We start from the raw sequence: 27,524 nt of genomic DNA, 5'->3' as shown, positions 1-27,524 counted from the left end.
AAGGGCGCCATTTGCAAATCAGCCTTGACCCAACCCCAAAAAAGCAGTGTAGGTCAGTGGTTCTCAACCTTTTGACTCTGGCGACCCCACTTAATCATTACTGGCACCCAAAGACCCTCCACTTGATTAATATTGGAATCCTGAGACCCCCCCACCAGTCATTTTTGGAATCCGGGGACCCTGGCCTAAACATTGCAGTGGATTTGAACTGTAACACAATATACAAACAATGCAGAAAAAAAACATTCAAACAAACGAACATATGATGACACATTGTATTTATTTGCAAACACATAATACAAAAAATCTGCATTTTAATTTTAATAGGAAGGTTGGAGCTTTTCTACAATCAATTGGGGTCACTCATCGTCCACACTATATTCTGTTTGACGCACCTGCCCTGCTCCCGCGAGTCGATCTGAGGGTTCTAATGCCATTTTTAGCCTCAAACTTCTAATTACTTCACATTTACAGTACGTTTTAAAATGTTCAATTGTACATTTAGGTTCTTTATTTATGTACACTTTATTAATCTGTTAATATTATTTAATTTTCTAAGTAGTCACAGACCCTCTGAGGAGGTTTGGCCGACCCCCAAGGGTCCCTGTACCACTGATTGGGAACCACTAGCCTAGCTCATATTCCTGGGCGTGTTTCTTCTGCATGGCAGCTTAAGCTATAGAGAGGCACGTAAGCACCCCTAAACACCTCAGCCTCTTCTGTGAGGGGCACCCAAGCACCGAGAGATTGTGCCCCGCATCAGAACCGAACCTTAACATGGAGGGAGGGGCGCTGAGAGAGCAAGAAAGTGTTACATGCCCACTCTGGGCAATCATGAGATCAATAAAGGGTTGATCTGATATCAAATGGTATTGTTGAGAGATGAAGTCTAAGGGAGGAGGCATGCCCACCTTCCACACTCGCCCGCCCCCCCAAAAGGATAACTCAGGTTAAAAAATGATTTACAAGTCGACGCCTCTCACGGGAGAGGGATCCGTCAGGTTAGGTAGATGGAACTCGCTTGCAGACACCACAAGAATCTCCCGGGCATAGCATTGAGCTAGCCATCAAGTAACAATGAACTCACATGCTGTACCTGGAGAAAGCAGAACTATCCCTCAGATTTGTCTGTTAAGCCCTCGTACACTCGCACTTGGATGGTGGTAACGCCCTGCCCGTGCCTCCTCTGCAGCGGCCCTCACGAGCATCCTACCCGTTGCAGCATGTCTCATCAAGAGCTCAAAGAAATAGGATCATTGCACCCCAGCCTGATGGCACCGATTGGGTGCCCTAGTCACCCTGCACTATCTTCAAAACCAACTGCATCATTTGCAAAGCTATCAAAAGCCCCGCACCCCTTATTTTGCAGACAAGCTTAGCATCTCTAGTAGTTCTCTTCACACCTCAGCATTGTCCCTTGAGGTCCCCCCTTATCCGGCCCACCGCCCATTGCTGTTACCTGCAAGGACCGCGGCTGTTCACACCTACATACAGGACACCATCAGACTGGAGACGTGTGAAAAAAGCAAGACACCAGGCCTTGTCCACCAGCCTTGTCCATCTATGCCCCAGGATCTGGGACAACATTCCATCTCCTTCAGGATTGTCTCAACACTGCTCCAATTTAGGAAAGAGTTACATCTCACCTCTTTAAAGAACACCACATCACAATGCCGTAACCGAAACCACATCCCCCTCCTGTCACTCACTGACTAAGCTTGCCTTTGACCACGTACATCGCTCCGTGGCCTTTTGGTAGGCCTGGTGGGAAATTCCGCTCCGCTCGCGGAATTTGTGTAATTCCATGTTCCATGAGAACGCAGAATTGCCCGAAATTCCGCCGTCCTCTGCTTTGCGGAAATATTTGCTTGTTCGAGCTTTCAAAATGCGTGTTCATGAGATATTTCCACCAGTGCATGCAAACAGCGTTCGCGAACAGGAAAAAAGCATCACGAATGGGCGGAACAAGCAATTCCGCGTGTTCGTGGAATTTCTGCATGCTTGTGGAGATTTTTTACCGTTTCACAGAGCTTTGCGTAGCGTGATTATGCAAATTCCGCCCACCCCTACTTTTTGGTAGGTGTGCGCTATAGAATACTATATACTTACTTAAATAGACAGATCTCACCGCTGAGTTATCCCTCAGAATTTACAAGCATGGACCTCCTCCAGCAGAATCTCTATGGCTCCTATTTCAATAGCAGAGCTATCTCTCAGCTTTCAAATATCTTACCACCGAAGCCCTATACAGCAAAAATGATCCTCTTGTTTTCCGGATTCTGCCCCAAAGGAAGAGCACAGACTGGGTCAGGAGGCCACAACTCCTTGGCCCTCACACTCAAGCTGCCCCGGACACAGTTTGTGTTTCTAGCGCCTCTTCAGTGAAGGGCAGTTTGAGACTCTAGGCACAGTGACCTGGGGAGTCTCATCTGGGTATTGCTGCTCTCACTGATGAAGCACCACTGTGAGAAAAAAGAAATTGGTGGCGCTGGTTTAGGGAGCACTTCTTAAAACGCAGCAATCCCCTTTAGGTAGCATTCCATCCCATCTTTTTTAAGCTCATTTGTGCCCTCATTGCACCTCACCGAAAACGCCAACATGTGTCTTGGGATGTTGTGTTTTGTTGTGTCAGCTATTCAGCTAAAATAGTCCATTGCGGAAGAGTAAGGCCGAGTGTCGTATTGTTGGCCCTCGTATGCAATGGCGTGGACAAGCTGAAAACAACGAAAATGCACTAGTGGTAACTGCTGACACAAGCCTTATATTCTGAATGGGAGGGGTCTGGCCAGGGGTAAGGCTCAAGCCTGCGCGCCCTGTGTTGGGCATGTGCTTGGTTGACATTCAGTATTTTGGGCTATTATCAATCTGATGACTGTACAAGACCAGACTTAGGCGAATTTATCACCTAAGACTACTTTACTAATCCACATTTGTGAACGTGTCTGGCCCTGGGCACAAGAGACCAAGGAAAGGGGCCATAACCGGAGACATCTTAAGAATTTTGGGGGCCCTGGGTCAAACCGGTTTCGGGGCCCTGTTCCCAACAACTTTGGTTTCATGATCCATTTGCAGCAAAAACACACCTAATGATAATACCTTAAAAGTTAAGCAACAGTAAAAGTAAAAAGACAAATGGTAGGTAATTGCTGATTTAAAATCAGCACCCGTACCCTTTGACTCGGCTCCTTATCGCGAGTCGCCCTTGTACGGTCTCGAGCCACACACAGCCCACAGATTGGCATGAAAGTGGAGCAAGGGGGGGCATGTATGAGGCGGTGGTATACTTGCAAACATTCCATGAACAAGAGAGTTGCAGGTAGTCATTACAACTTGATTATTTTGGATTAATTAATGAGAGGCCCTATCATTACCAAATAGCAAGGGGCCCCTTGAAAGGTGGGGCCCTGGAAAGAGCCCCCTTTGCCCATTCCTTAAAACATCTCAGCCATAAACACTTGCAGGTAAGGGGCTCCTTCAAGTGAAACTGCTTTCCTTGATTGGTTACAGTCAGCTCCGGGGAGGAACACCCCTGTGACATCCATTGGAGGCGGGCGGAGCTGCAGATTGCAGGGGTGTACCACCAGACTTCCACCTCTGGACAAATTGAACCTTTCACCCTGTGGAACACTAGAGCAAAACTGCGTTTTCCAGGATTCTGTTCAGTGTTTGAGCTATTCTGATTGGCAGAAGCATTTAAGCCAATGGGATTATTGGAATTGTTCTATGATATAGCTGCCTCCACCCCCGCCCTCCCATACTCCACCCCTCCAAAGTCCCCTTCTTTGCGTTTTACATTTAGCTCATTCTTCCACCCAAACTCCCCGGAGAGCCAGCTGATGGTTAAGAGCTGCACAAACCACTTACAATTGGTACTGGCCATTCAGACTTTCCATTGGACATTATTTCCTAGTTTTTATGGTCTGGGCCAATGGGCAGCTGTCGCCAGGCAATTATGTGAGAATCACCAGGAGAGGGGCTTCGACTCTGCCCACCTGTCGAGAGCCAGGAGTACATGTTTTGATAGGGCAGAAGTTGTGTGCTTCCACAAAACATTGCTTGCCGTCCTGGTCAGAACCGGCCACTCCACCCGCTCCTCGTCCACCTGGTCTTGTATCGACCTTGCTTTTTGCTCTCGATCTCGCCTGCATTCTGTGGCTTTACTCATAATCATTTCCTGTGCCAGATTGTACCCCCGACCTGCCTGCATTGTTTGCCATTGTATTTCTGCTGAAGATTGTGCTCCCGATATTGCCTGCATCCTGCGCCTTTGTTTACGATCGTCATCTGTGCCGGATTGTAGCCCCGACCTGCCTGCATTGTTTGCCATTGTGTTTCTGCTGAAGATTGTGATCCCTATATTGCCTGCATTGTGTACCATTGTGTATTTGTACTTGCAGAACATCGTGCCCCCGATCTACTCCTGCACTGTTTGGTTTTGCTTTTGGTGCCATTTTGTTGTGCCCCCTAGCCCGTCCCTCCACCCCGCTCCCCGCTCCCTGCCGCTGCTCCCCCGCGGCACCACCCCCGTTGCCTACAGCATCCCAAGACCAATCCCCTCCCCACTCGCCACCCTGCTCCCGCCTCCCAGCTGCTCCGCCCTCCCACTGGAAAGTTAAGGAAGGACCCGGGACGTGAAGCGCTGTGACCGATCTGACCTGGTCAGAACCGGCCGCTCCACCCGCTCCTCGCCCACCTGGTATTGTATCAACCTTGCTTTTTGCTCTCGATCTCGCCTGCATTCTGTGGCTTTACTCATAATCATTTCCTGTGCCAGATTGTACCCCCGACCTGCCTGCATTGTTTGCCATTGTATTTCTGCTGAAGATTGCGCTCCGATATTGCCTGCATCCTGCGCCTTTGTTTACGATCGTCATCTGTGCCGGATTGTACCCCCGACCTGCCTGCATTGTTTGCCATTGTGTATTTGTACTTGCAGAACATCGTGTCCCCGATCTAGTCCTGCACTGTTTAGTTTCGCTTTTGGTGCCATTTTGTTGTGCCCCCTAGCCCGTCCCTCCACACCGCTCCCCGCTTCCTGCCGCTGCTCCCCCGCGGCCCCACCCCCGTTCCCTACAGCATCCCAAGACCAATCCCCTCCCCACTCGCCACCCGGCTCCCGCCTCCCAGCTGCTCCTCCCTCGCTCCGCCCCCCCCCCACTTTCCACTTATGACAGATGCACTTCCGCACAGCGTTCACGCGCAGCGGACGCGCCATATGCGCACCGAAGGCGCGCCAAAGGTAAGCCCGTCTACGCCCTTCCGCGCCTGGACCGCGCCCAGTGGCAGATCTCCTGGACCCCGCAAAGACCAACCCTCCCGCCGAACTTACGACGCCGCAACCGTCACTGCACTCAACACCGGCCGCCTCCAAGACTGCCACCGAGCCGCCCCAGGATGCACCCACGGACCCTTAACCTGCCAATTCTGCAAGTTCTGCAGCATTAAGACCCACACTGCATCCGCACACGTCACTCAGAGCTCCAACTTCAACCACCTGAAGTGCATCCTGGTCAACACCCGCTCCGTCCACAAACACGTCATCGAACTATGGAACCTACTCGACACCACAACTCCGGACGTCGCCTTTCTCACGGAAACCTGGATGAACGCCTCATCAGTGCCAGACATCGCCATAGCCATCCCGGACGGATACAAGATCATCCGAAGAGACCGCATCAACATAACAGGAGGAGGCATCGCCATGGTTCACAAGAAGACCATCTGCATCACGACCAGCTCCGACGACTCCTTCGTAGCCACTGAACACCTCCACTTCCAGATACACACCGACCCCAAGACCACACTCAGAGGCACCCTCATTTATAGACCCCCAGGTCCCCGCACACAATTCAGCGAAGACATCGCCGACTTCATCAGCCCGCACGCCCTCCACTCCGATAACTTTATTCTCCTTGGGGACCTCAACTTCCACCTAGAGAATAACAACGGCAACAACACCAACACCCTGCTGGACAACCTCGCCAATCTCGGACTCAAACAACTGGTGAACACCCCCACCCACTACGCCGGACACACACTCGACCCAATCTTCTCCTCCAGCAAGCACATCTCCTTCAACCACGCCACGGGACTCCACTGGACAGACCACAGCTGCATCCGCTTCAGCTTCAGAAAGACCACAACCCACCACCACCCACAACAAGTTCCCCGCAGAAGCTGGAACAAAATTACCACCGACCAGCTCACCACATCTCTGAACCAAAACCCTCCTGCCAGACCAACGGACCCTAATCAAGCAGCCATCAATCTCGCACAATGGATCACACACTGCGCTGATGAACTAGCACCCTTGAAAAACCCTCCCAACAAGCCAGGAAGCAAAAAAGCCTCTTGGTTCAACGACGACCTCAAGAACTCCAAAAAGGACTGCCGCACCCTCGAGAAAGCCTGGCGAAGGATCCTAACCACAGACAATATGACCGCCCTCAAGAACGCCACCCGCAAACACCACCAGCTGATCTGCACCACCAAAAAATCAGCATTTAAGGATCGACTAGACAACAACGCTCACAACAGCAAAGAACTCTTCAGCATTGTCAAAGAGTTCACTAATCCCAGCGCCGGCAACAACGACATCACTCCCTCTCAAGACCTCTGTGACTCTCTAGCCTCATTCTTCCACAGCAAGATCGCTGACATACATAACAGCTTCGGAGACTTGACCACTCCCCCGACCACAGAACCGAAACCCCCCACCACCACCCTGCACACCTGGACCCCGATCAGCACCAAAGACACCATCCGCACGATGAACTCCATCCACTCCGGATCCCCAACCGACCCATGCCCCCATCACATCTTCAACAAAGCTGACTCCATCATCGCCCCCCAACTCCGGGACATCATCAACTGCTCCTTCAGCACCGCTGGAAACATGGAAGAACTCAGTGCCCTCCTGAAGAAACCCACAGCAGACCCCCACCGAGCTTAAGAACTACCGCCCCATCTCGCTCTTCCCATTCCCCGCCAAAGTCATGGAGAAGACGTCAACAATCAGCTCGCCACCTTCCTTGAGTCTAACAATTCCCTCGACCCCTCACAGTCCGGTTTCCGAGCCAACCACAGCACCGAGACCGCCCTCATTGCAGCCACAGACGACATCCGGGCACTGCTCGACAACGGGGAAACAGTGGCCCTCATCCTCCTGGACCTCTCCGCAGCATTCGACACAGTCTGCCACCACACCCTTATACAACGCCTCAGGAACGTTAGGATACAAGATAAGGCCTTGGATTGGATCATCTCGTTCCTCGCCGGAAGAACCCAGAGAGTCCGCCTCCCCCCTTTCAGATCAGAGGCCACCGAGGTCATATGCGGCGTACCACAAGGATCATCGTTCAGCCCCACCCTCTTCAATGTCTATATGAGTCCACTCGCATCCATCGCACGCCAACACAACCTCAACATCATCTCCTATGCAGACGACACCCAGCTGATCCTCTCCCTCACCAAAGACCCAACCACCGCCAAAACCAACCTACACGAAGGGATGAAAGAAGTAGCTGAGTGGATGAAGAACAGCCGTCTAAAACTGAACTCAGACAAGACAGAAGTCCTCATCCTAGGATCATCCCCCTCTGCCTGGGACGACTCATGGTGGCCCCCGGCCCTAGGCATCGCACCCAAACCAACGGACCATGCTCACAACTTGGGATTCATCCTAGACTCCTCCCTCTCAATGACCAGACAAGTCAACGCCGTCTCATCATCATGTTTTAACATCCTACGCATGCTCCGAAAGATCTTCCGATGGATCCCCACCGAAACAAGGAAGACGGTCACCCAAGAACTTGTCACCAGCCGACTGGACTACGGAAACACCCTCTACGCCGGAACCACAGCCAAATTACAGAAAAGACTTCAACACATTCAGAACGCCTCCGCTAGACTCATCCTAGACATACCTCGCCACAACCACATATCCGGTCACCTGAGAGAACTGCACTGGCTCCCCGTCAACAAGAGAATCACGTTCCGTTTCCTCACCCACGCACACAAGGCCCTCCACGACCAAGGACCCAGATACCTCAACACTCGCCTGACCTTTTACAACCCCACCCGCCAACTACGATCGTCCAACCAAGCCCTCGCCGCGATTCCACGCATCCGAAGAGCCACCATGGGAGGAAGATCCTTCACTTACCTGGCAGCCAAGACCTGGAACTCCCTCCCCACCCACCTCCGTCTTACACAACACCACCTCTCCTTCAGAAAGTAACTCAAGACCTGGCTGTTCGGTCAGTAGAGAAAACCCCTCTCCCTTAAGCGCCTTGAGACCCTCTGGGTGAGTAGCGCGCTATACAAATTGCTGACTTGACTTGACTTGACAGCTGTGATCATTTTATTTACCCTGCTGCCTGAGGATGAACTTTCAGGGGTACTTTGTCCTGCTATTAAAAAGTTTTGGATAACTAGATAATTTATGGTGCTTTTGTCTGGCAGCAGCCGTGATGGGGGGAGGCAACCATTAACCTACATAGATTTTTAGGACTGGTTTGACAGTGCAACTGTCACCTGACTTTTTAACCAACACCAATATTCTACAGTTATGGTTCCACACAAATACATATTCCCATGCTAGCTACTCGTAATGCTTTGCGTTACCATACAACATTCCTTTAAAGTCAGAACTATTGGTATTGGCAATGCTTATTTAAAAATCCACTTGCCTCCTGTGCACTAATACATGGATTAAATGCGTTCGGTGTGCACCGCCAGTCCTTAGCAAACATTTACCGAGCCAACCCTGTGGGCTCTTTGTCCTGAACAGCTTTGGTGACCTAAGTGTGGGGATGCGTGTGCATGAAGGTTTGTGAGATTGTGTATCTGAAGCGTGTGGTCACATGCGTTGCAGGGTGAGTATGAAGTGTGGAATAGTTATCCTGGTGAGTAGAATGTGTAATGTTTGAAAGGGGATCAGGCGGTTTTTAGAACCAGGTGGACTGGCGAGATGTGTGCAGTATCACTCTCCCATTGCACATTTGTGTACCATAAGAAACAACCCGTTTGGTGCGCCTGCGTTGTGGTGGTTTGACCCTCAATGCACTTGTGACAAGTGCAGCAGTGTGAGAAGTGTACATCTCTGTACGACAGGAGTCTTCTGCTGGCCATGGGTGCTGGGAGTTTTAGAATAGGTGGAATCGTCATCACCGGTATAACCGGCTGTGATGTCCCTTAAAGTTCTAGACATCTGTTGTGTTGCTTGGGCACCAGGAGTGGTTGGCTGTAAGCATTCCTGGAAGGTTTGGGTTCAACACTGCGGCTGCTTCTAGGGGCACTTGGAAGGTGGACAGTGGTAGCTGGCCGTGTCCTTCTGCGCTCTCTAGTTCAATAAAGGGTTTACTTTAACCTGCGTCCAGTGCTTCTTTTCAACAGCATCTGTCTGTGTGGGTCACCTCAGAAGGTTTGTTTCAGTACCGCAGGGTGGACAGGGCCGCTTCAGTTTTTCAGCGGGTACCCAGGTGGCGCTGGAACAATGTTCAGCGGGAGGTACTACCTTGATGTATGTCACTGAAGTCATAGCGATTGTGAAAAATGCAAGCGCCACACTGACACAGGTCTAGCGAACACCCATTCACAAGGAGAGTGGTAAGGGTGTGGTAGCTAGCAATGCACTTTGAAGTACACTGTCACACATGGGTGTACTAATGAATGTCAACGCCAACAATGCCACGATACAAAAATATCAAGGACAGAATATTGCAGGACGAAAAATCTAGAGGTGAGTGTATATAGGTTACTATAGGTTCTCACTGCTCCCTTTTGCCGCCAAAGCCATTGAAAAGGCTGTCAAGACCCAGCTAGCACACCCCTCATAGAAACCTTCAGCATCTTACACACCTCTCAATCGGATTCAGCAGCAACCACAGCACCAAGACCGCCCTCATAGCTGCCACTGACGACATCCGCGCCGTCCTCAAGCAAGATCACATGGCAGCCCTCATCCTCTTGGACCTATCAGCAGCTTTCGACACCATCTCCCACCGCACACGAGCCTCCAGGGTCCACAACGCCGGCATCCAAGGAAAGGCGCTAGACTGGTTATACTCATTCCTCACAGCCAGAACGCAGAGAACCTGCCCTTTCTCTCAGAGGTAAGTGCATGCAGGTTACTAAAGGTTAAGTACACCTAAAGTTACACCTACATACCTGAAGATATATGTACCATGCATATATATGTATGAGTAAGGTATACACAATCAAGAGTTATTTACCTTCCGATTTTTTTATTTTTGGCCTCGATATCCAGTCCCACCAGTATTGTGGTTTCGATATTCAGCGGGCACACCATCACACACGAGTTACTAAAGCATGTTGTGGAAGAGCACAGTCAGTTACCGAGAGCATATTTTCTACTGAAATATCCATCAAATGTGCACAAACATGCAGTTTTGGGGAAAAAACGACATGCCACACAAAAGAGAACGTGTGAAATTTGAGTTTCACAAATATTTAAAATTTGCGCATTACTAAATAAAGTGCCTTGAGTTTTCAAGCCAGTGGACTAACGCGTCTACTGCAGGGACCTGTGTTAGACCTCATGCTCACAGGTTCAAACCCCAGCAGGTGCACTCAGCCTTTCATCCAATTGAGGTCAATCAAATTTTCAGTTGGGGAACAATAAAATATGTTATTCAGCGCCATGATACTAACGAGTAAACGTGTGCTTTACAAATGAATGAATGAATATTAGCCTTATAAAGCGCAACCTTGCCCAAAGACATCATGGTGCTGCTGGATGTGCCTTCAGACGGAAAAACACACTGAGCTCATACTGATGGACTGGTAAAAAGCCAGGTCTTCAAAGCCTTGCGAAAGGGAGAATGGGACACCTGTCCAGAAATTGAAGAGGGGGGGGGAGTTCCAGGGCCTAGCAGCAGCCACAGAGGAGGCTCTGCCCCCCCCACCTAACTCTCTTAACCCCTTGCGTGCTCATGACAGAACCTCGCCGTTGTGAGCCACGGGCGGCATGTGCTCATGACGGCTTGGTTCCGTCATGCGGCTGCCTCTCCTCCAACACGGCATTAATTCCCTGCTTGTGTAGGCAAATTAATGAGCAGGCGGGGCAGTGACGGAACCACGCCGTCATGAGCACAGGCCGCCCGTGACATAGGATGGAGCGGTTCCGTCATGAGCACGGAAGCTCCGCGCTCACCCCCCTACCCGCACCCCCCCGTGCCGGAATTCACGGCACATGAAAGGGGTTAAACCTAGGGACTACTAGTAGATTTTTAGAGGCAGACCATAGCTGCTTGGTAGGGGCATATCGTCGAATAAGTCCTTTGTTGCCTTCTGAACCTAGACTATAAAAAGCCTTGTGGGTAAGACAAAGGGCCTTGAACGGAATTCTCTGGTTTAGAGGGAGCCAGTGCGGCTCATTGATAGCAGCTGAGACCAAATGGGACTTAGGAAGGCCGATCACCAGCCTGGCCGCCACATTCTGCTGCAGACGATGAGCAAGCCCTTTGTTAATGCCCAAATAGAGGGCATTACAGTAGTCCAGTCTCAATACCACCAGGGTAATGACTGCCTGCTTTCGAGATGCGAGAGAAAGAAAACAATATATTTTCCTAAGAATCCGAATGATCCCAAAGCATGTGTACACAATTCTGTTAACCCGGGGGCTCAAGGTGAGAGAGTTATCGACTATAACTCCAAGATTATTTCCTTGGGACGTAGGGTGGGGGAAGGGGCCAAGCGTCTCAGGCCACCATGCATTGGACCAAATATGCTGTTGGTTTCCGAAGAGCAAAACCTCCGTTTTACCCCCGTTGAGTCTGAGATAGTTCAGCATCATCCAAGAGGAAACGGCCTGCATGCAGTTTTTTAAATTGGTGACCGAAGCCGCGATGCTATTAGTGATAGACACTATAATTTGGGTGTCGTCGGCATAGGACAGCACCTCCAGCCCAAATGATCGAACGACCCTGGCCAGAGGGGCAACATCAATGTTAAAGAGAGCCGGACTCAATGAGGAGCCCTGGGGACGTTATGGTATTTGTTTTGTTCATATTACAATCTATGTTTCCATCAAACTTTATAATTACAAAAATAGTGCTTCATTTGTGCTTTCCTTACTGCTGATATATGTTAAAAACGTGCACCATGCTGAGTGTAATAATGCTGTGACACGCTGTGGGGGGGAAGGTGCGGAACCATAACAAGATTCAGTGTGTAAAGGTTGTGAGGTGTAATCGTTGCACGCAACAGATGGCGGCGAGGTGCCAAACATAGGCAGTGTCAATCACTATATTGTAGGGAGAATAAATGGCCATACTTGCCCTTATTAGACACACTTAGGGCAAGTATGGAAATATATTCTCCCTACCATGTAGTGATTGAATAGGAGGTAGGCTGACAAATTATAAGGGATCTGTATCCTGAGGAAGGCCTTTGACCCTGTTGGGCAATTGAGTAGGCTGAAACATGTTGGTATAGCCTCTCAGTATATGTTTTTAATCCTGCCAAGTGGGGCCCATAATAAAATATAGGCAGGTACCCACTTAGACAGTTTTAATTCATTTTGTTTTTTGCACTTGGCATCCCTCTTTTAAAATGACTCTTTTTCATAATTCTCTTTCAAAATAATATCGCTCCACCCTGAACGTTGGCTTGCACCAGGGTGTGTCAGCGGCCCGATGATGAAGCATGTTGTTATCTAGTGGGTGAGGGCAATTTTAGAAACCATAAGGGTTTTACCAAATTGCTTGTGTGTAATTCTTTGTTGTTAACTAACTTGGGTTGTCATGGCCGGGAGCTAAGTGGGCCAGTCCATTTTCCTCTTTTCTTTCCCCCTCCCTTTTTTAGTCTGATTTAGTCTTATGTGTCCTTCTCATTTTGTGAGTGATATCAACCCCAGCATGGCTTCCAGCCTGCCGGTCCGAGGTGAGAGGGCCGGCGGTTGGCTGTGATATGCAAACTGCCCACGGTCAACCATCAGCCCCGGCCTGGAATGGACATCTGCCCAGCATCCAACATGTCTGCCACATCTCCCTGGCCATATTTGATTTATGTTATTCTTTGATGAAGCATCCAGTGCCAAACAGGACAGAATTAACACACCGCAAGAAGAATTGAATGCAAATGTGATTATTGTTGCAAGGACCACACAGCTTTTCCTGATTAACTCCCTAATCACATTATCATATATTAGCTAATGTGTTAAATGGATAAAGGATGAACTAAATACACTCATGTGAGGAAGAAACAAAGCTCTGCTGGTGCTTACAACCCTTTAACTTTCCCTTTTACGGAATAAATGCTCAGACCACGAGAGAGCGATTTAAGGTGAAATCATTATCACCCATCAACAGATCTTGTCCATTGAAATTCACTCCCTGTATACCAGATATCCCCTTGGGTTGATCCCCTTCCTGTTGATGGCAGATACTCAGGGCTGTATTGGCCATCACTTTGAAGAGGATGAACCGAGGCGGGCAGGGTTCCCAGATCTGCTGTAGTTTGGGGCTTGGCCACACCGTGTGTTACCAAGATCGCGACACTGAGCAGTGGTACCGCAGAAGAGATTTTGAGAGTCACCGGGATATGCCGGTGTTCGGGACAGATGCTGAGCTCGAGGCGGGGAGCATGGACCATCAGACATGCTGTCCCACTATTCTAAATATCAGCCCCCACCCCCGAAGCAGGGGGCAGATTGCCTGCCTCTGTGCTAATGTGGCATGTAATGTGAGCGTTTCACTGTCAATCTCTCAGCCCCCTGGGTCTTTCTGAAATGTGCTTTTCCATGCAGATCAGGAGCTAACACAGCGGTTCTTTTCACCCCGTAAAGTTACAAGCTTGAAGACATATCTGTGCACCCTGAGGAAGTGTAGAGTGGAAGATTTGCCTCCATGATGGACTGTAGGCACCCTCACCTCTGAGACTAGGAGCTCTGTGCAGAAGTCCAGGATGGGCAGGATCTGGAGGAAGCTGGCGGCTTCCAGGACCTCGTGAAGGTTGTCCATGCTGAGCGCCAGCTTGGCCGTGTAGATGAAGTCGATGATGTGCCGCAGGCCGGCTCCGCTCACGCCAAGGAGCCGGATGGACTGCTGGTGCTCCTCCTTCATGCCTCCTAGGGAATGGGGTAGCAAAGAGATGTCCATGAGGAACTGAGGGCGGGTTCAAGAACTTACGGCATGTATGTGAAGGAGGCTTGAGTGATGACAAGAGGCAGACCACAACGTATTCCTTTCCGCGAATGTGTACACATAGATGACATAATATGTGTCTCTTCACGTGCAATAGATAACAGCATTGAAATGATTAGAATGCCCATCAATGTCCACGCCATTTGTGACATGTACAATGAATAAATATTAAATGTAAACACCCATTCAGGAGCCAGACGGAGTTTTGAGATGAGGTTATTGCACGGGGACTACACACTTTGAACCTGAACAGAGAATCTTAATTATTGCATAGTTTCCTATTGCATGTTTTTCAAACCCATTTTATCATAGTCTCAAATATTTCCTGTGTATCCCGATATTCTATACTAGATACATCGGCCCCTTCTTGTTGGTTGCACCCTAGCGTCTGCCTAACATTTCATTGCACTTGCTCATCCATGCACCGTCCCAGCCTTATCACTGTCTCAAGTTATCAATTCTTTGGTTGTCTTTTGTGGGTATCTCCAGTCACAGTAGATATGCTACAGTGTTGGATGACCAATGTTATAAAAACGGGTTAAAATCAGGTTTGTGGCAGAGTAGGAAATCTATTGTGAGCCATATTTTCGGAATAATTTGTTCACACATGAAAGTTTGCCCAAAGAGTTAATTTCAGATAATCAGTCAGTCAAAACACTTTATTTCGGCAGATTACAGCCATAAAAGTACATAATACAATATATTGTTAATATATCAGCATCATCATAAACGTAACAGCCTGGAGAATTACAAAGAAAGAAAGATAAAAAGAACAAAAAAACCACTAACAAATGTTACAATTTCAGATAATCAGCCACAACTAATTTACTTTGTGGAAAGTGCATTTTATTATATGGCAGAGTTGATTTTGTGATAGAAGATTTTCTGTATACCACTCTCATGTGATTAGGTCGAAAGAATGTACAAACAGTGTGATTGTAGAATGTATGTAGTAAGTTCCTGCCTATAGAAAACATGATATAATCTGTTATAAGCATCTTGTTTTCATATCGGAACACTCCACATTTCACAACTGAAACATCTTTTTTTGATTTTATCAGGGAAAAAGTGTCAATTTCAGAATAGTTGTCAATGAGGATCAAAGGATCGGTTGACTGGCATACAAATACGTCAGTCCTAAATAAAGAATGCTGCTATTAGTTATGTTTGTTCCCAGCAGCTTTTTAAGGCCAGGAGAGGTGTAATGGCGAAACGTCATGTCTGGAGAGGTTGGGTGTGTGAAACACCCATGATATGTAAATAGAGGTTTATCTATGATTCTATCTGTGTCAAGAGGTAACAGAAGAACCGGGTTTTCCCAGACCTGTAGAGCTGCTAACCATTCACAAGGAAAGAATGACCAAGGGCAGCAGCGCGTCACCTGTGAACATGGCCTTGAAGTAGTCGCTGGCCGAGGCCATCATGGCCCTGTGAACAGGGAACGAGCCCTCGCCATCTCCTGGGACCAGCGTGACGTCACACAGCAGCCCCTCTGCACGCAGCTGGTTAAAGTCCTGCAAAGAAACGAGTGAAGGTCAGTAGACTGGAATCCGCCACATATGAGCACACAAACCATATACTAGCTTGTCTCCTTCAGGACTTTAAACAATAGTTTCTATTTTCATCAAACTTGTTGTAGCAATCGCTGTAAAACTAAAGGTTGCGTTTGCCCTACCACTATTGGAACCATAGACTGATATGTTACACACCGATCAGAACCTGTGAGACTTCACCATTACCACCATCCCAAAGTATTTCATAAAACTTTACAAACTTTGTTACTTTCAGGGTGGGTTTAGTCTTCAGCAATCCTGCCCAAAGTCACTGGGATCCATCAACCACAAGATTGGCATGGAGGCCGAGCGAGACGCTGGCGGTCTGGGCCTTGGAGAAGCAGCGCGTGTCCCTCAGACTCTGATCCATGAGCCACTATCCCAGAGTTAAAAGAGGGAAATGCTGCTAAGACTGACACACTGTTGACTCTGCAGAACAAAAAGAGCTAGAGGATCTTCTTCAGGAGTCCAGGCCTCTGCTGCTGGCGGGTGAGGATCGCGCTCCAGCACCCGTATCAAAACACGAAACTGAGGAGCTCCTTGCAGGACCAAGGCCTTCACCACGATTGGTCTTCAGTGAACCAAAGGACCCGTCCCAGCAGCTAAGATGTGTACAAGCCACTCTAGCCGAAGCCGAAGTGACCGCTGGACATGCAGACGTGTCTAAGACCAGCATGTGTTTTCCTCCATCCCTCAAATATATGGTAAGTTTTGATGATTCTAATTCCTAAATACTTGTGCTTGCCCAAGAGCATTCCTCCATCTTTTTTTTGATAGACAAATGTTATCTCTGGGTGAGTAAGGGGGGTGGTCGGCTGTATAAATAATGCGGTCAAGACTAAGGCGGCACAATTCTAGTTGGTACGCCAGATCAGCCCAACCCCCAGTCAGCCAGCCATTTATGACTATCCGGTGGGACGCCCAGTAGTATCGACAGATCTCCAGTGCCCGACGTCTCCATCATATACCGACCAGCAACATTTAGCCCAGGCTATGCGGGCTGGGGGGGGGCGGTCCTTCTTACATTTTATTATTATTCAGTTGAGTTTTTCTTTTTTTTTGTTACTTATGTTTGTCTTTGTTTGACCTTGAGCTCTTTACTGACTCAGTCTTGCTGTTTTTATTCTCCACAGCTCATGCAGCAAGGTTGCTCTGCTACATCCATCAAAAGAGATCCGGAGACATCTTCAGGGGTCCTTGGACCAACTCTGTCCTTGAAGAGATGGATGGAGGGAGCTTCAGAGACTCAGCCACAGCCAACCAGCAATTCCAAAGCATTACCTGTGCCAATGCAGTTTTTATATTTTTCGGATCACATTTGGAATATTTGTTTTTTTATGGCAGGCATTATTTTCGAATACATATTTCCTGAAAACCTTTTGATACAGAGAAAAGAAAAGAATGTTTGTTATATTAAAAAACAGAAATTCCCCAAACAACTTCAGCTCAAGGAATGTTTCGTTTCTGATGCAAAACAAACCATCCATTGAAAGTCACCACTGTACAGTTAAATGACCAACACAGCCTTACCTCCCCCAGGGCATGGCTCATGGCTTCATACATGAGTGGGTACACACGGGTGTTTTTATTTGATCATAACGTCCAGTCCCTAAATAGTTATCCATGTGGGGTCCTGAAGCGTATTCCCCAAACCTCAACCCCATGGCCTTCACCTCACATCAGCACCCCTACCTGTTGGCCCAACCTCAGCTCCCCTGAATGCCAGCTGGCCCGTTCCACTGGATCTGCTTGCCCGGCCCCCCCACTACGATGGGTCTTTACCACCACCAGATCCAAAGTGAGCCAGGAGACCCTTCTAGGAGGGTGGATCCTATGTGGACTTGTGGACTTATCAATCAAAGTATCAAGAGGGTATTGTCTTTGGTGAAGGAAGCACAACATGGGACAGTGATGGACAAAAAACGTCTTTATGGCCATACTTTATAGTGGAAGGGCGAAGCAAGACGGCATTCCTAAATCATGTTTTTTTCTGAGGACGATGAGGTGCTGTCTGGTGAGGTGGATTCGCCTCAAGGGTGAGGATTAGAAGAAAAAGACCATCAGGCAGTAATGTTTCTATTTCTCTCTTAAAATTCCAGTTGGCCAGTTACAAAAGGGTTATATGGGATTCAGTTACTGACATACATTTTGTTTGTAATTGTGCAGAGGGGCTAAAGAGAACAGTCAAGTTCATTGCAGTTGCCCCATCAGTGGCTCTCGGTGAGCAATGGCGTCTTTGGGTTTAGGGGGTCTTTTTATTTTGCCAACATATTTTTATTGATCTTTGAACGCGGCACATATAGGGTAATGTTCACACCCCTGCATATCCAACCTGCATTCACTAGAAAACATTTGCAACTGGTCCACTGGAATTTTCACCATGATAGATATGTCTAACCATCTAACTCTCTCTTTATCTCATATCTCCGGGTAGAACTTTTTGTTTTAAATTTAAATCCCAATTTAGGGAAGGGCTGAAGGTACACTTCTTCAAAAAGCAATACATCACCTGCATTAACAATCCCCTCCTGCTCCCAGCAACCCCTCCTGTCAGACGCTTGACAGCCGCACACTTGTCGGGAATTTGTCATCTGTGTTCTCTTGACAGCAGCAGAACAGCAGTCACAGAGATAACACGGCAGGCGCGGAAACCACTTGGATCAATGGCGACAGAGCCTTCGGATCGACGTCCTCATTTTCAATTAATCAATCAATCAAATGACGCTTGATAAAGCGCTCAGCATCTTCGACAGAAGCGTCTGGGCGCTCTAGCTGACAGCATAGACAAGTCTAAAGGAGGGGGCACTAGACAGAGTTAAATAGCCAGTCTTGAGTTGCCTTTTATATGCTGACAAAGACTCAATCTGCCGTTGCTTACGCGGGAGGCGGTGCCATCGTTTCACCGTGCGTACAGTGAAAGCGCTGTCGTCACAACAAAACTTCAAGAGTTTAGGAATAAGCAGAAGGTGACTATTGTTGGATCACACTGGCACATGAATCAAGGTAGGATTTTGCGATTCCTCAATTGTGAATAATAGGGAATCTCAATGAAGGACTCGCAAAAGCCTATGCATGTAGGAATCGCTATAAAGAGTTGCAAATTGTGAGTCGCAAATAAAGAATGGCTTCCCATTCATTCCAATGGGCCTACAGGCACATAGGAATGAATGAGAAATTGCATGCACAATTTGCAAGTACAAATAATTTCGAAAGGACACCATGTTGCACCCCCTGAAATTGATCTGTGCACATATGTTGCGCACACAAATGTCCCAAGGGCATGTGTGTGTGTAACATGAAACTTACAACTTCTTAAATGCAATTGCAATTTGAAAAATATTGCGATTTCTTAAATTGCGAGTAGAAAGTTGTTTCATGCATCGCTAAAGCTCATTTTGCCATCGCAAATGGCCGATTATAGCAACTCGCACCGTTTGCAATCGCAAAAAGCTTTGATGCATGTGCCTGAAAATGGTCCTGTTCTGCTTACAGCACCCTGAAAGCACCTGATCTCGTCTCGTTCGAGTGTACGGCAACAGTCTATTCGTCAAGTTACGTGGGGTCTTACCATAATCAGCTCTGAAAGCCAACGTCAGAGCTTTGAGGTTGATGCGCTGTTCCAGTGAGAGCCAACGCAAAGACCTCAAATGATGAGAGGCGATGGCGCCGCGGGACTCCCCATTAGTCTTGCCGCTGCATTTTGAATTAGCTGGAGTCTACGTATCACATACGCAGGGGGGTCAAGATAGAGGCTGTCTGAGTGGTCCAGGAGGGCTGTGATCAAAGAGTGAACTACTCAATCAATCAATCAATCAATCAAAGACATTTATAGAGCGCACTACTTACCCGTAGGGTCTCAAGGCGCTTGGGGGGGGGGTGCCGTTACTGCTCGAACAGCCAGGTCTTGAGCTTCTTCCTGAAGGAGAGGTGGTCTTGGGTCAGGCGCAGGTCGGGAGGGAGGGAGTTCCAGGTCTTGGCGGCCAGGTAGGAGAAGGACCTTCCTCCTGTTGTCGCTCTTCGGATGCGGGGGACGGCGGCGAGGGCGTGGCTGGCTGATCGGAGGTGGCGTTTGGGAGCGTAGAAGTTGATGCGGTTGTTGAGGTAGCTCGGGCCTTGATCGTGTAGGGCTTTGTGTGCGTGGGTGAGGAGACGGAAGGTGATTCTCTTGTTGACCGGGAGCCAGTGCAGGTCTCTCAGGTGTCCGGAGATGTGGCTGTTTCGTGGGATGTCGAGGATGAGTCTGGCTGAGGCGTTCTGGATTCGCTGGAGTCTCTTCTGGAGCTTGGTGGTGGTTCCGGCGTAGAGGGCGTTGCCGTAGTCCAGACGGCTGGTGACGAGGGCCTGGGTGACAGTCTTCCTGGTCTCGGTGGGGATCCACCGGAAGATCTTCCGTAGCATGCGCAGGACGTTGAAGCACGACGAGGAGACTACTGCCCACCTAGTCTCTGCAGGAGCCAGACCAAGAACCTTCTCTAAACTTTTCATTTTCAGAAAACATCCTGATGATATGTGCCCAGTTTGTGCCACAAAGGAGAGGGTGGAATCAAAGATGATGCCCACATTCCTAGCAGATGAAGTGGAGTGTTCAGTTTAGCAGGGCACCGGAAGGAAGGCGGTGGGGGTGGAGGGGGTGGGGGGCATTTTAGCTGAAAACCAGAACCTTCGAATTATCAGAGTAAAGTTTCAAACAAATTGCAACTCCTCAAAGACACTCTTTAAATTGGAAAAGGATTCCTGGTGTTTTACTAGGAAGAGAAAAGCAATGGGTGTCATCAGGGAAGGACACAACCTTAACCCTCAAGACTCAATAAAATTTGCAGAGGGGGGATGGTATAGGATGAACAGGTGTGGGCTCAGATCAGAGCCCGGTGACACCCCACATACCAAAGGTTTTGGGGAGGTAAAGTGTGGGTGTAGATACCTGTTGGCATCTGCCCTCCAGGAATGATTTGCCCCATTGAAGAGCCTTGCTGTGAATGCCAAGATGGCTAAATCTGCTCAACAAAACAGCATGCAATGCCATGCCCAACGCTGCGGACAGATCAAAAAGCAGCGCCGAGACAGGCACGCTCCTGGCCAGATTCTCCCTGACAAATTCAGGGGCATATTAGCAAGGGCAATATCACCGCTTTATCGGGACTTTTTCAAAGTAAAGCGGCGATATTTTTATCACCCTATTAGTAAGCTGTCGTTAACAGCAGTTAGCGACAGCTTTTAGGCGATAGCGACTGGTTTGGGGCCCGCTTTGCATGTCAGCGATATTTATCGCTAATGACATGCAAAGTGGGCGTACCCAACCTGTTAGCAACTGAAAGCAGTCGCTAACACAGCTATCGCCTATTAGCAAGGCAGGCTGTGTGATACAAAAACTTGTGCTAAGCGCGATTATCGCCAGAACCTAACGCCTGCTCAGACCATGATTTAACCTGTTTATCCAATGGGAGGTGGATATTCAGGTTAAGTCCTTATTAGCGTTAATGCCTGAATATCGCTGGATATTCACAGAGTGAGCCGCTATCTTCGGGTATTTTATCGCTTTTGAGTTTAACATTGCTAATAGCATGTTATCTCTGCGATAATATCCGGCGATAGGCAGCAATAAAAAAAACGCTAGGCGCATTTAGCGATTAATATCGCTATTTGTTGCTAATATGCCCCTCAGTAACCTCCAAAAGGGCTGTCTCCACACTAACACCTTTCCGGAAGCCAGATAGCGAGTCATGGAGAATCAAATTGGCCTTTCACAAAAGTGGACAATTTTTGATTTGCCGCTTTCTCTAGAATTTTTGCTGGGTCTGGGAGGAGAGATATAGGTCCATAATCGGTCAACACCTGTTTCCAACATGCAGGATAAATTCCCAAATTATGGAGGCATTCCATGTTTCAGTGACTGGGGGACTGAAGTGCTGAGCCAAAAGCCTAAAAATATGAGGGGGGCAGACATCCTCCTGAGTGCCGGGCTAACACTTTAGTAACTCATTCCGAGAACGGTCAACCGACATAGGGGCAAATTCATGGAAGAGCGGCTCGTGACATTCCATATTCTCAACAGAGCCGACGGAGCTTTAGAAAGGAAGAGAATTGAGCTCCCTTGGTGAGAATGGATCTTCTCACCAAGGGGGAATGATACTTTTCCACAAAGGTCAGCGATGGAGTGAGAGCTGTTTCAGTCCCATCCTGTGGCCAAAAGGAATTTACAAACTTAAACACTTCCTTAATTTGCTGCTGTCTTAATGTGATCTGAAAAGTAATCTTTCATAGCAATGAGATTCTTAGCATCAGGGTCATATGCTATCCTCCATTTGCGTTCTAGTTTCTTGCACTGACTTTTCTCCATTCCAAGGCGTGGGGAAAACCAAGGTGGTCGGCCTCAGCCCTTCTGCCTTGTACTTTTTTAAGGGAGCAAGGCGGTTTGATTAATTAAAAATAAGACTATCGAACAACAGGACATCAGATTCAACTACTGCTTGTAAGATCAACAGAGTAGAAGTAAAGGACTGACCCAGAGCTTCCTCAGTCCCTTCCTGCCACTTTCTTTTCATCGCCCGAGTTGGAATACTCCTGGGCTGTGCACAAGGGCCAGAAAACACAAATGAAATCCTAAAATTGATCAGTCCAGATCAGCTGTTCTGGATCATTAACCTGCAGGCTGGGGACATTGGTAAATATTGGAATGTTGAGGACTCCACTGAAGGCAACGGAGTGCTCCAGGCCTCTAATGGCCGGTCGAAGCCCAGAGCATCAACATTCCAACGTTTTCTATTGCTGAGGACATGGACCTCACAGACCCCGAGGGGATTTCAACACCCTCAAGGTCCATGAGGCCTTTATTTGACTAATTAGCACATTCTGCCCTCTAGGGACAGAATGCTCTAATACCAATAGAGCCCTCTGTAGCGGGCTATACCGGGCATTAAAGGCCTGCTCCCTTGGTAAAAGCCCTCGCCTTCGGCCTTTAACGCTGGAGCGGGCCTTTAATGACCTGTAGAGCCTGCTTTGGAGGGCTATGAGGCTACATTAAACCCCCGTATGGCCTATGAGTAGGGGACTTGACCAGCTGCTCTAGATTAAAAACTGCCAACGTTTGAACGGACTGTGCAGCTCAACTGGGAGGTGGGGTCATCAGCACGGACATTACAATCTCTGAGAATGGACAAAATAGCATATTGAAGCGATATTGAGCAAAACTGTCATACAGAGCGGTGAAACCGCTCATAGGGGAGTCAGAGGTCGATATAACAGCATTCCAGAAAAAGAGATGGAGGGGTGAGTTTAAAACAAAAAACACAAGCCCTCAATGTTTCCTCATTAACTAAGGGGAGTGGAAGAGGCTTCAAACGCATCTTTGAAGATAACCGACACCCCACCCGCCTTATTCCCGCATCAGTTTGCTGCCAAAACGCGATAACCAGGCGACAGAGCAAAGACGAGGTCAGGGTTAGAGCTGTGTCTCAGCCAAGGTCCCTCCAAGGGAAACGCAATCCCTGGAATGATTGTCCACAGCCCATTCGTGCAGATGCAGAGTCTACCCTTTACGCCTGCGCAGAACCTGCGTAGTTTACAGCGCGAGTCAAGCAGTAAAGGACCAGAGAAAGGCATGGCCATCTTCAGGAGAGACGCTTCTAACTGCATGCTTTGCAGAAATCAAGGTTTTCCTGTCTCCCTGTACACTTTGTGTCCTTCTCACTGGTTTCCCTGGTTGTTCGACTCTGCCTGTTTGCGGTTTTGTTCTGTGGGTTCCTGCAGCAGTTGTATTCTGTTGTCATCTTCCTCAGGAATATATGACGTTACAATGCAAACGATTACAACGCATGCTTTTACAACGCAGTTTTTACATTGCAACTACCATTACATTGCATGATTTTACAACACATGCCATTACATCGTATTTTTTAAAACTACAATTACAACACATTCCATTACAACGCATACCATTACAACGCATACCATTACAACGCATTATACTTTTAGGGCAACAGTAGGGAAAGCGTTGGATAGCGTAGGGGTAAAAATTATTATTCCCACTCTAAAGAGTGCAACAGTAGGGAAAGTGTTGGATAGTGTAGGGGTAAAAATTACTATTCCCACTCAAGAGAGTGCAACAGTAGGGAAAGCGTTGGATAGCGGGAGGGTAAAAATGACTATTCTCACTCCAGAGAGTGCAACAGCAGGGAAAGCGTTGGATAGCGTTGGGGTAAAAATTACTATTCCCACTCAAGAGTGTAACAGTAGGGAAAGTGTTGGATAGCGTAGGGGTAAAAATTACTATTTCCATCTATCCCAAAACCCAAACCCACCCTACAAATAATAAGTCTCTGTTACTTACCTTACAATGCATTCTAATGGCATGCGTTGTAATGCTATGCATTGTAATGGCATGCGTTGTAGTGACATGCATTGTAATGCATATGATGTAAAGGCAGTTGCGTTGCAACAGCTGAGTTGTAAAAGCAGTGCGATGTAACGACTGCGTTGTGATGGATGTTTCCCCTTCCTCAGTCACCCCATTCATGTCGTGCTGTACTTGGCACTGTTCCTTAGCACAACATTCATCCTGGCATCCGTTTTGGACCAGAGGGTGCATCTTGCTCTTGGGAAACAGCCCTAAATGCCAGTAGTAAATTGGGGAAGAAACATCCTACCCCAAAAGCACATTTAGCGAGCCCTTAGCGGCTGCGCGCTTTTCGTGTTCTGTTATATTTAGTGCTATTCCTTAGTGCCTAATGCGTCCTCGCGTTCATTTTGGGAACAGTGGGACATTTTTGTCCTTAGAAATAGCAATAAACGCAGAATTGCTCTTCTCGAGTAATTCAAGTGCAACCCCTGGGAATTCATAAGAAATTCTGTGATTACGGTACACACAATTACTCGAGTTTCGCCCACTTCTCTTTGAAAATACCCCTACACCTTCTCAATTTATGCATCGAGGGTGTGGAACAACATCCCTTTTCCCCTCAGGACTGCATTAACGCTGCTCCAGGTTAAGAGCTGAACACACACCTCTTTAACAAAACTACATCACAGTGCAGTAACACTTCATGTCCCCTCAGCTGTCCTCCAGCACTGGTGGACTCGGGTTCGGGAGGGCTGGGGGGACTGGGCGTTGCGGCTGAGCTGTTTGCTAGGGCTGGTTTCGGCTGATTTTGTTACAGGAGGCAGATACTGCCAGCCCCCAGTGAGAAAAACTGCCCCCAGAGCCCAAGACTGGCAACCCACCGGCGAAATGCCCGGTGCCCACTATGGCCAGTCCGGCCCTGGGTGGACGGTATTTTTGCCTTCGACACTGTAGTGTCCGTTGCATTCTGGCTAGGTTCACACTATAGAAATACCACAAACCTTCCTACAGGCAGACACCCGCTGCGAAAGAGAAGACTTATGAAGAGACAGTTGTAAAATGTGAATCGATGGGAAGCTGCAATGAATGAAGGAGGCTGTGAAACAGACTTGTCTCCGCCCCACCATGGGGTCCGTCTCCCATACACACACTGTGCCCCCCTCTGCCACCAGTGCTTGAAATGGAAAAATAGAAGTGCAGGTACTCTGTACCAGACTACCTGCTTGTTTCTGAGAAGTGCTGGTACTCTCCAATTAAAAGTATTACCTGTCTCTTTAGAAGTGCTGGTACTCTCCAATTAAAAGCATTACGTCACTCTTGAGAAGTGCCGGTACTCTCCAATTAAAAGGATTACCTGTCTCTTTAGAAGTGCTGGTACTCCGTACCGGACAGTACCTGCCCATTTAAAGCACTGTCGGCCGCCTCAAATAATTGCAATAAGACTAAGGTCTGTGCAGTCTGCTCGGGGCGCGAGCTGGAGTCGTCGTTCAGAGGTGACTTCGTCTGCACAGGAGGCAGCATCATTCCTTTAAAAAGTTGCAACGCTGAAGCGTGTTACAAACTCCTATCCCTACATGACACGTGTATTTGAAACGCACACGTTCACTCAGAAAAATATATTGGCACTAAATAACAGATGTTTATTGTGAGCCGACTCAATGGCACTCCTTTTATCGGCTTCAGAAGGATGAAAGGTTGAATAGACCCGCTGGGATTTGAACCTGCGATGAGGTCCAACACAGGTGCCCACAGTGGACGTTTTAGTCCACTGAGCCACCAGACCGGCTATCCTTGCCCACCTGGCATCATTGTACTCAGGCGACACATCTGTGCCCTGTGTGTGTTGCCATATCGGTTCCTGGCCCTTCATTGGTTAATCCCCTTTTGGGTGTGTACACAAACAGCATGTCGCTGCCCCTCTGGACAGGTTGGCGCTGTGGAGCTGGCCTTAAGCTGCCCTGAGCCTGTCTGCCCCAAGCCTGGACTCCGTCCAGATAGAGGCCCGCTCTTCCAGCTGCCTCGGGCCCCAGTGCCTCCTCCCTTCAAGTTCCTCTCACCCTTTCATCCCTCACACTGCCAGGCGCTGCCCCAGACATTAGAAGAGCATCTCTCGGGTCACACACACAGCAACACAACTCTTGACACCTCGGATCACAACTAACACGACACTCCCCTGGGGTGTAACGTGCAGCCCCTCTGAAGGTGTGCTTCGGTGCCCACGACAGGGCGGGAGGCGCTATAGAGAAGATACAAACACGACCAGAATCCATTGCCTTTTCATTCATCAGCACATTCACAGCCACAGACTCCGAGCAAGAAGGGTATGTCCGTGCTTACAGCGCTTCGAAGCCACTTAGCGATTAAAACAGTAAATGGCCAGGTGTCTAGGCGCTTTAGCAGTCTTACCTCGAGGATGGCAGAGGGGTGCTGGGAGCAGGTGAAGAGCCGGGTCTCCCCTTCAGCCAGGAAGGACGAGGGGGGCCCCTGGCAGGCGGCCGCCATGGTCTCTGCTTCACCCCGGGATGGAGACGCTTCTCCGGCCCCTATAGGATGGAAGGGTATAGACATGGGTGAGTCAGAGCTGAAAGCCTTGAGAAGAGGCCGCAGAGGTCACCCATCTTGTGCCTGGCATAAAATAGCAAAAGACACACAATTGATGGACGGAATGCAGAACAAATCAAAACATTCACCCCCAATCGAGAGGGTAAACAGACAAAATATAGACTACAAAATATCGAATGGACATAATATCGAGTCCAAAATATAGGCTGGACAGAATATCGAATGGACAGAATATAGACATCAAAAATATTGTTTTGAAGGTAAGAAATGTAATATCGAAATGTAAAATATAGAAAGTCAAAATATCGAAGTACATAATATAGGTTAATAAAAATATCGAACATTTAATAATATCGAATTTTTATAGTGTATTTTATGTGTTAAAAGTGTTTATTTATGTTATAAGGTAATTTAATTAATGAATTTATTGTTATTTAAATTTTGCATAATTTAATTCTGTAGCGGGTTGTGGGTTTATAGGGGAATAGGGTGGGAAGTAATTTATTATAATTAATTAAATATGTAAAATTATTTATTGGTATTTGTTTATAATTAATTGTTAATTAATTTTTATTTTGTAATTAATTACATTTTAATTGCCAATTCATTTTATTTAATTGATTAATTGATAATTATGTTAATTTAATTAATTTAATTTTTGTAGCGGGTTGTGGGTTTATAGGGGAGTAGGGTGGGAAGTAATTTAATTATAATTAATTAAATATGTACATTTATTTATTGGTAGTTATTTATAATTAATTGTTAATTACATTTTATTTTGTAATTAATTACATTTTAATTGCCAATTAATTTTATTTAATTGATTAAATGATAATTATGTTAATTTAACTAATTTAATTTCTGTAGCGGGTTGTGGGTTTATAGGGGAGTAGGGTGGGAAGTAAT

At 47.8% G+C, this 27,524-nt stretch overlaps 1 protein-coding gene across 1 annotated transcript in view; it reads right to left on the bottom strand.

Annotated features, from left to right (window-relative positions):
* Window positions 1-27,524, bottom strand: part of LOC147700437 (kelch-like protein 13) — a 427,954-nt gene that overhangs the window by 33,482 nt on the left and 366,948 nt on the right. Inside the window, exons 2-4 of the mRNA XM_086933557.1 lie at window positions 26,463-26,599; window positions 15,550-15,682; window positions 13,896-14,092 (exon numbers count right to left, since the gene is read on the bottom strand). Coding sequence (XP_086789683.1) covers window positions 13,896-14,092; window positions 15,550-15,682; window positions 26,463-26,558 — 426 coding nt within the window. The 5' untranslated portion in view covers window positions 26,559-26,599. The remainder of the gene's footprint in view (window positions 1-13,895; window positions 14,093-15,549; window positions 15,683-26,462; window positions 26,600-27,524) is intronic.

Source organism: Lissotriton vulgaris, chromosome 8, assembly GCF_964263255.1.
Source record: "Lissotriton vulgaris chromosome 8, aLisVul1.2, whole genome shotgun sequence".
Classification (NCBI taxonomy): Eukaryota; Metazoa; Chordata; class Amphibia; order Caudata; family Salamandridae; genus Lissotriton; species Lissotriton vulgaris.
This window is presented reverse-complemented; position numbering and strand designations above follow the sequence as displayed.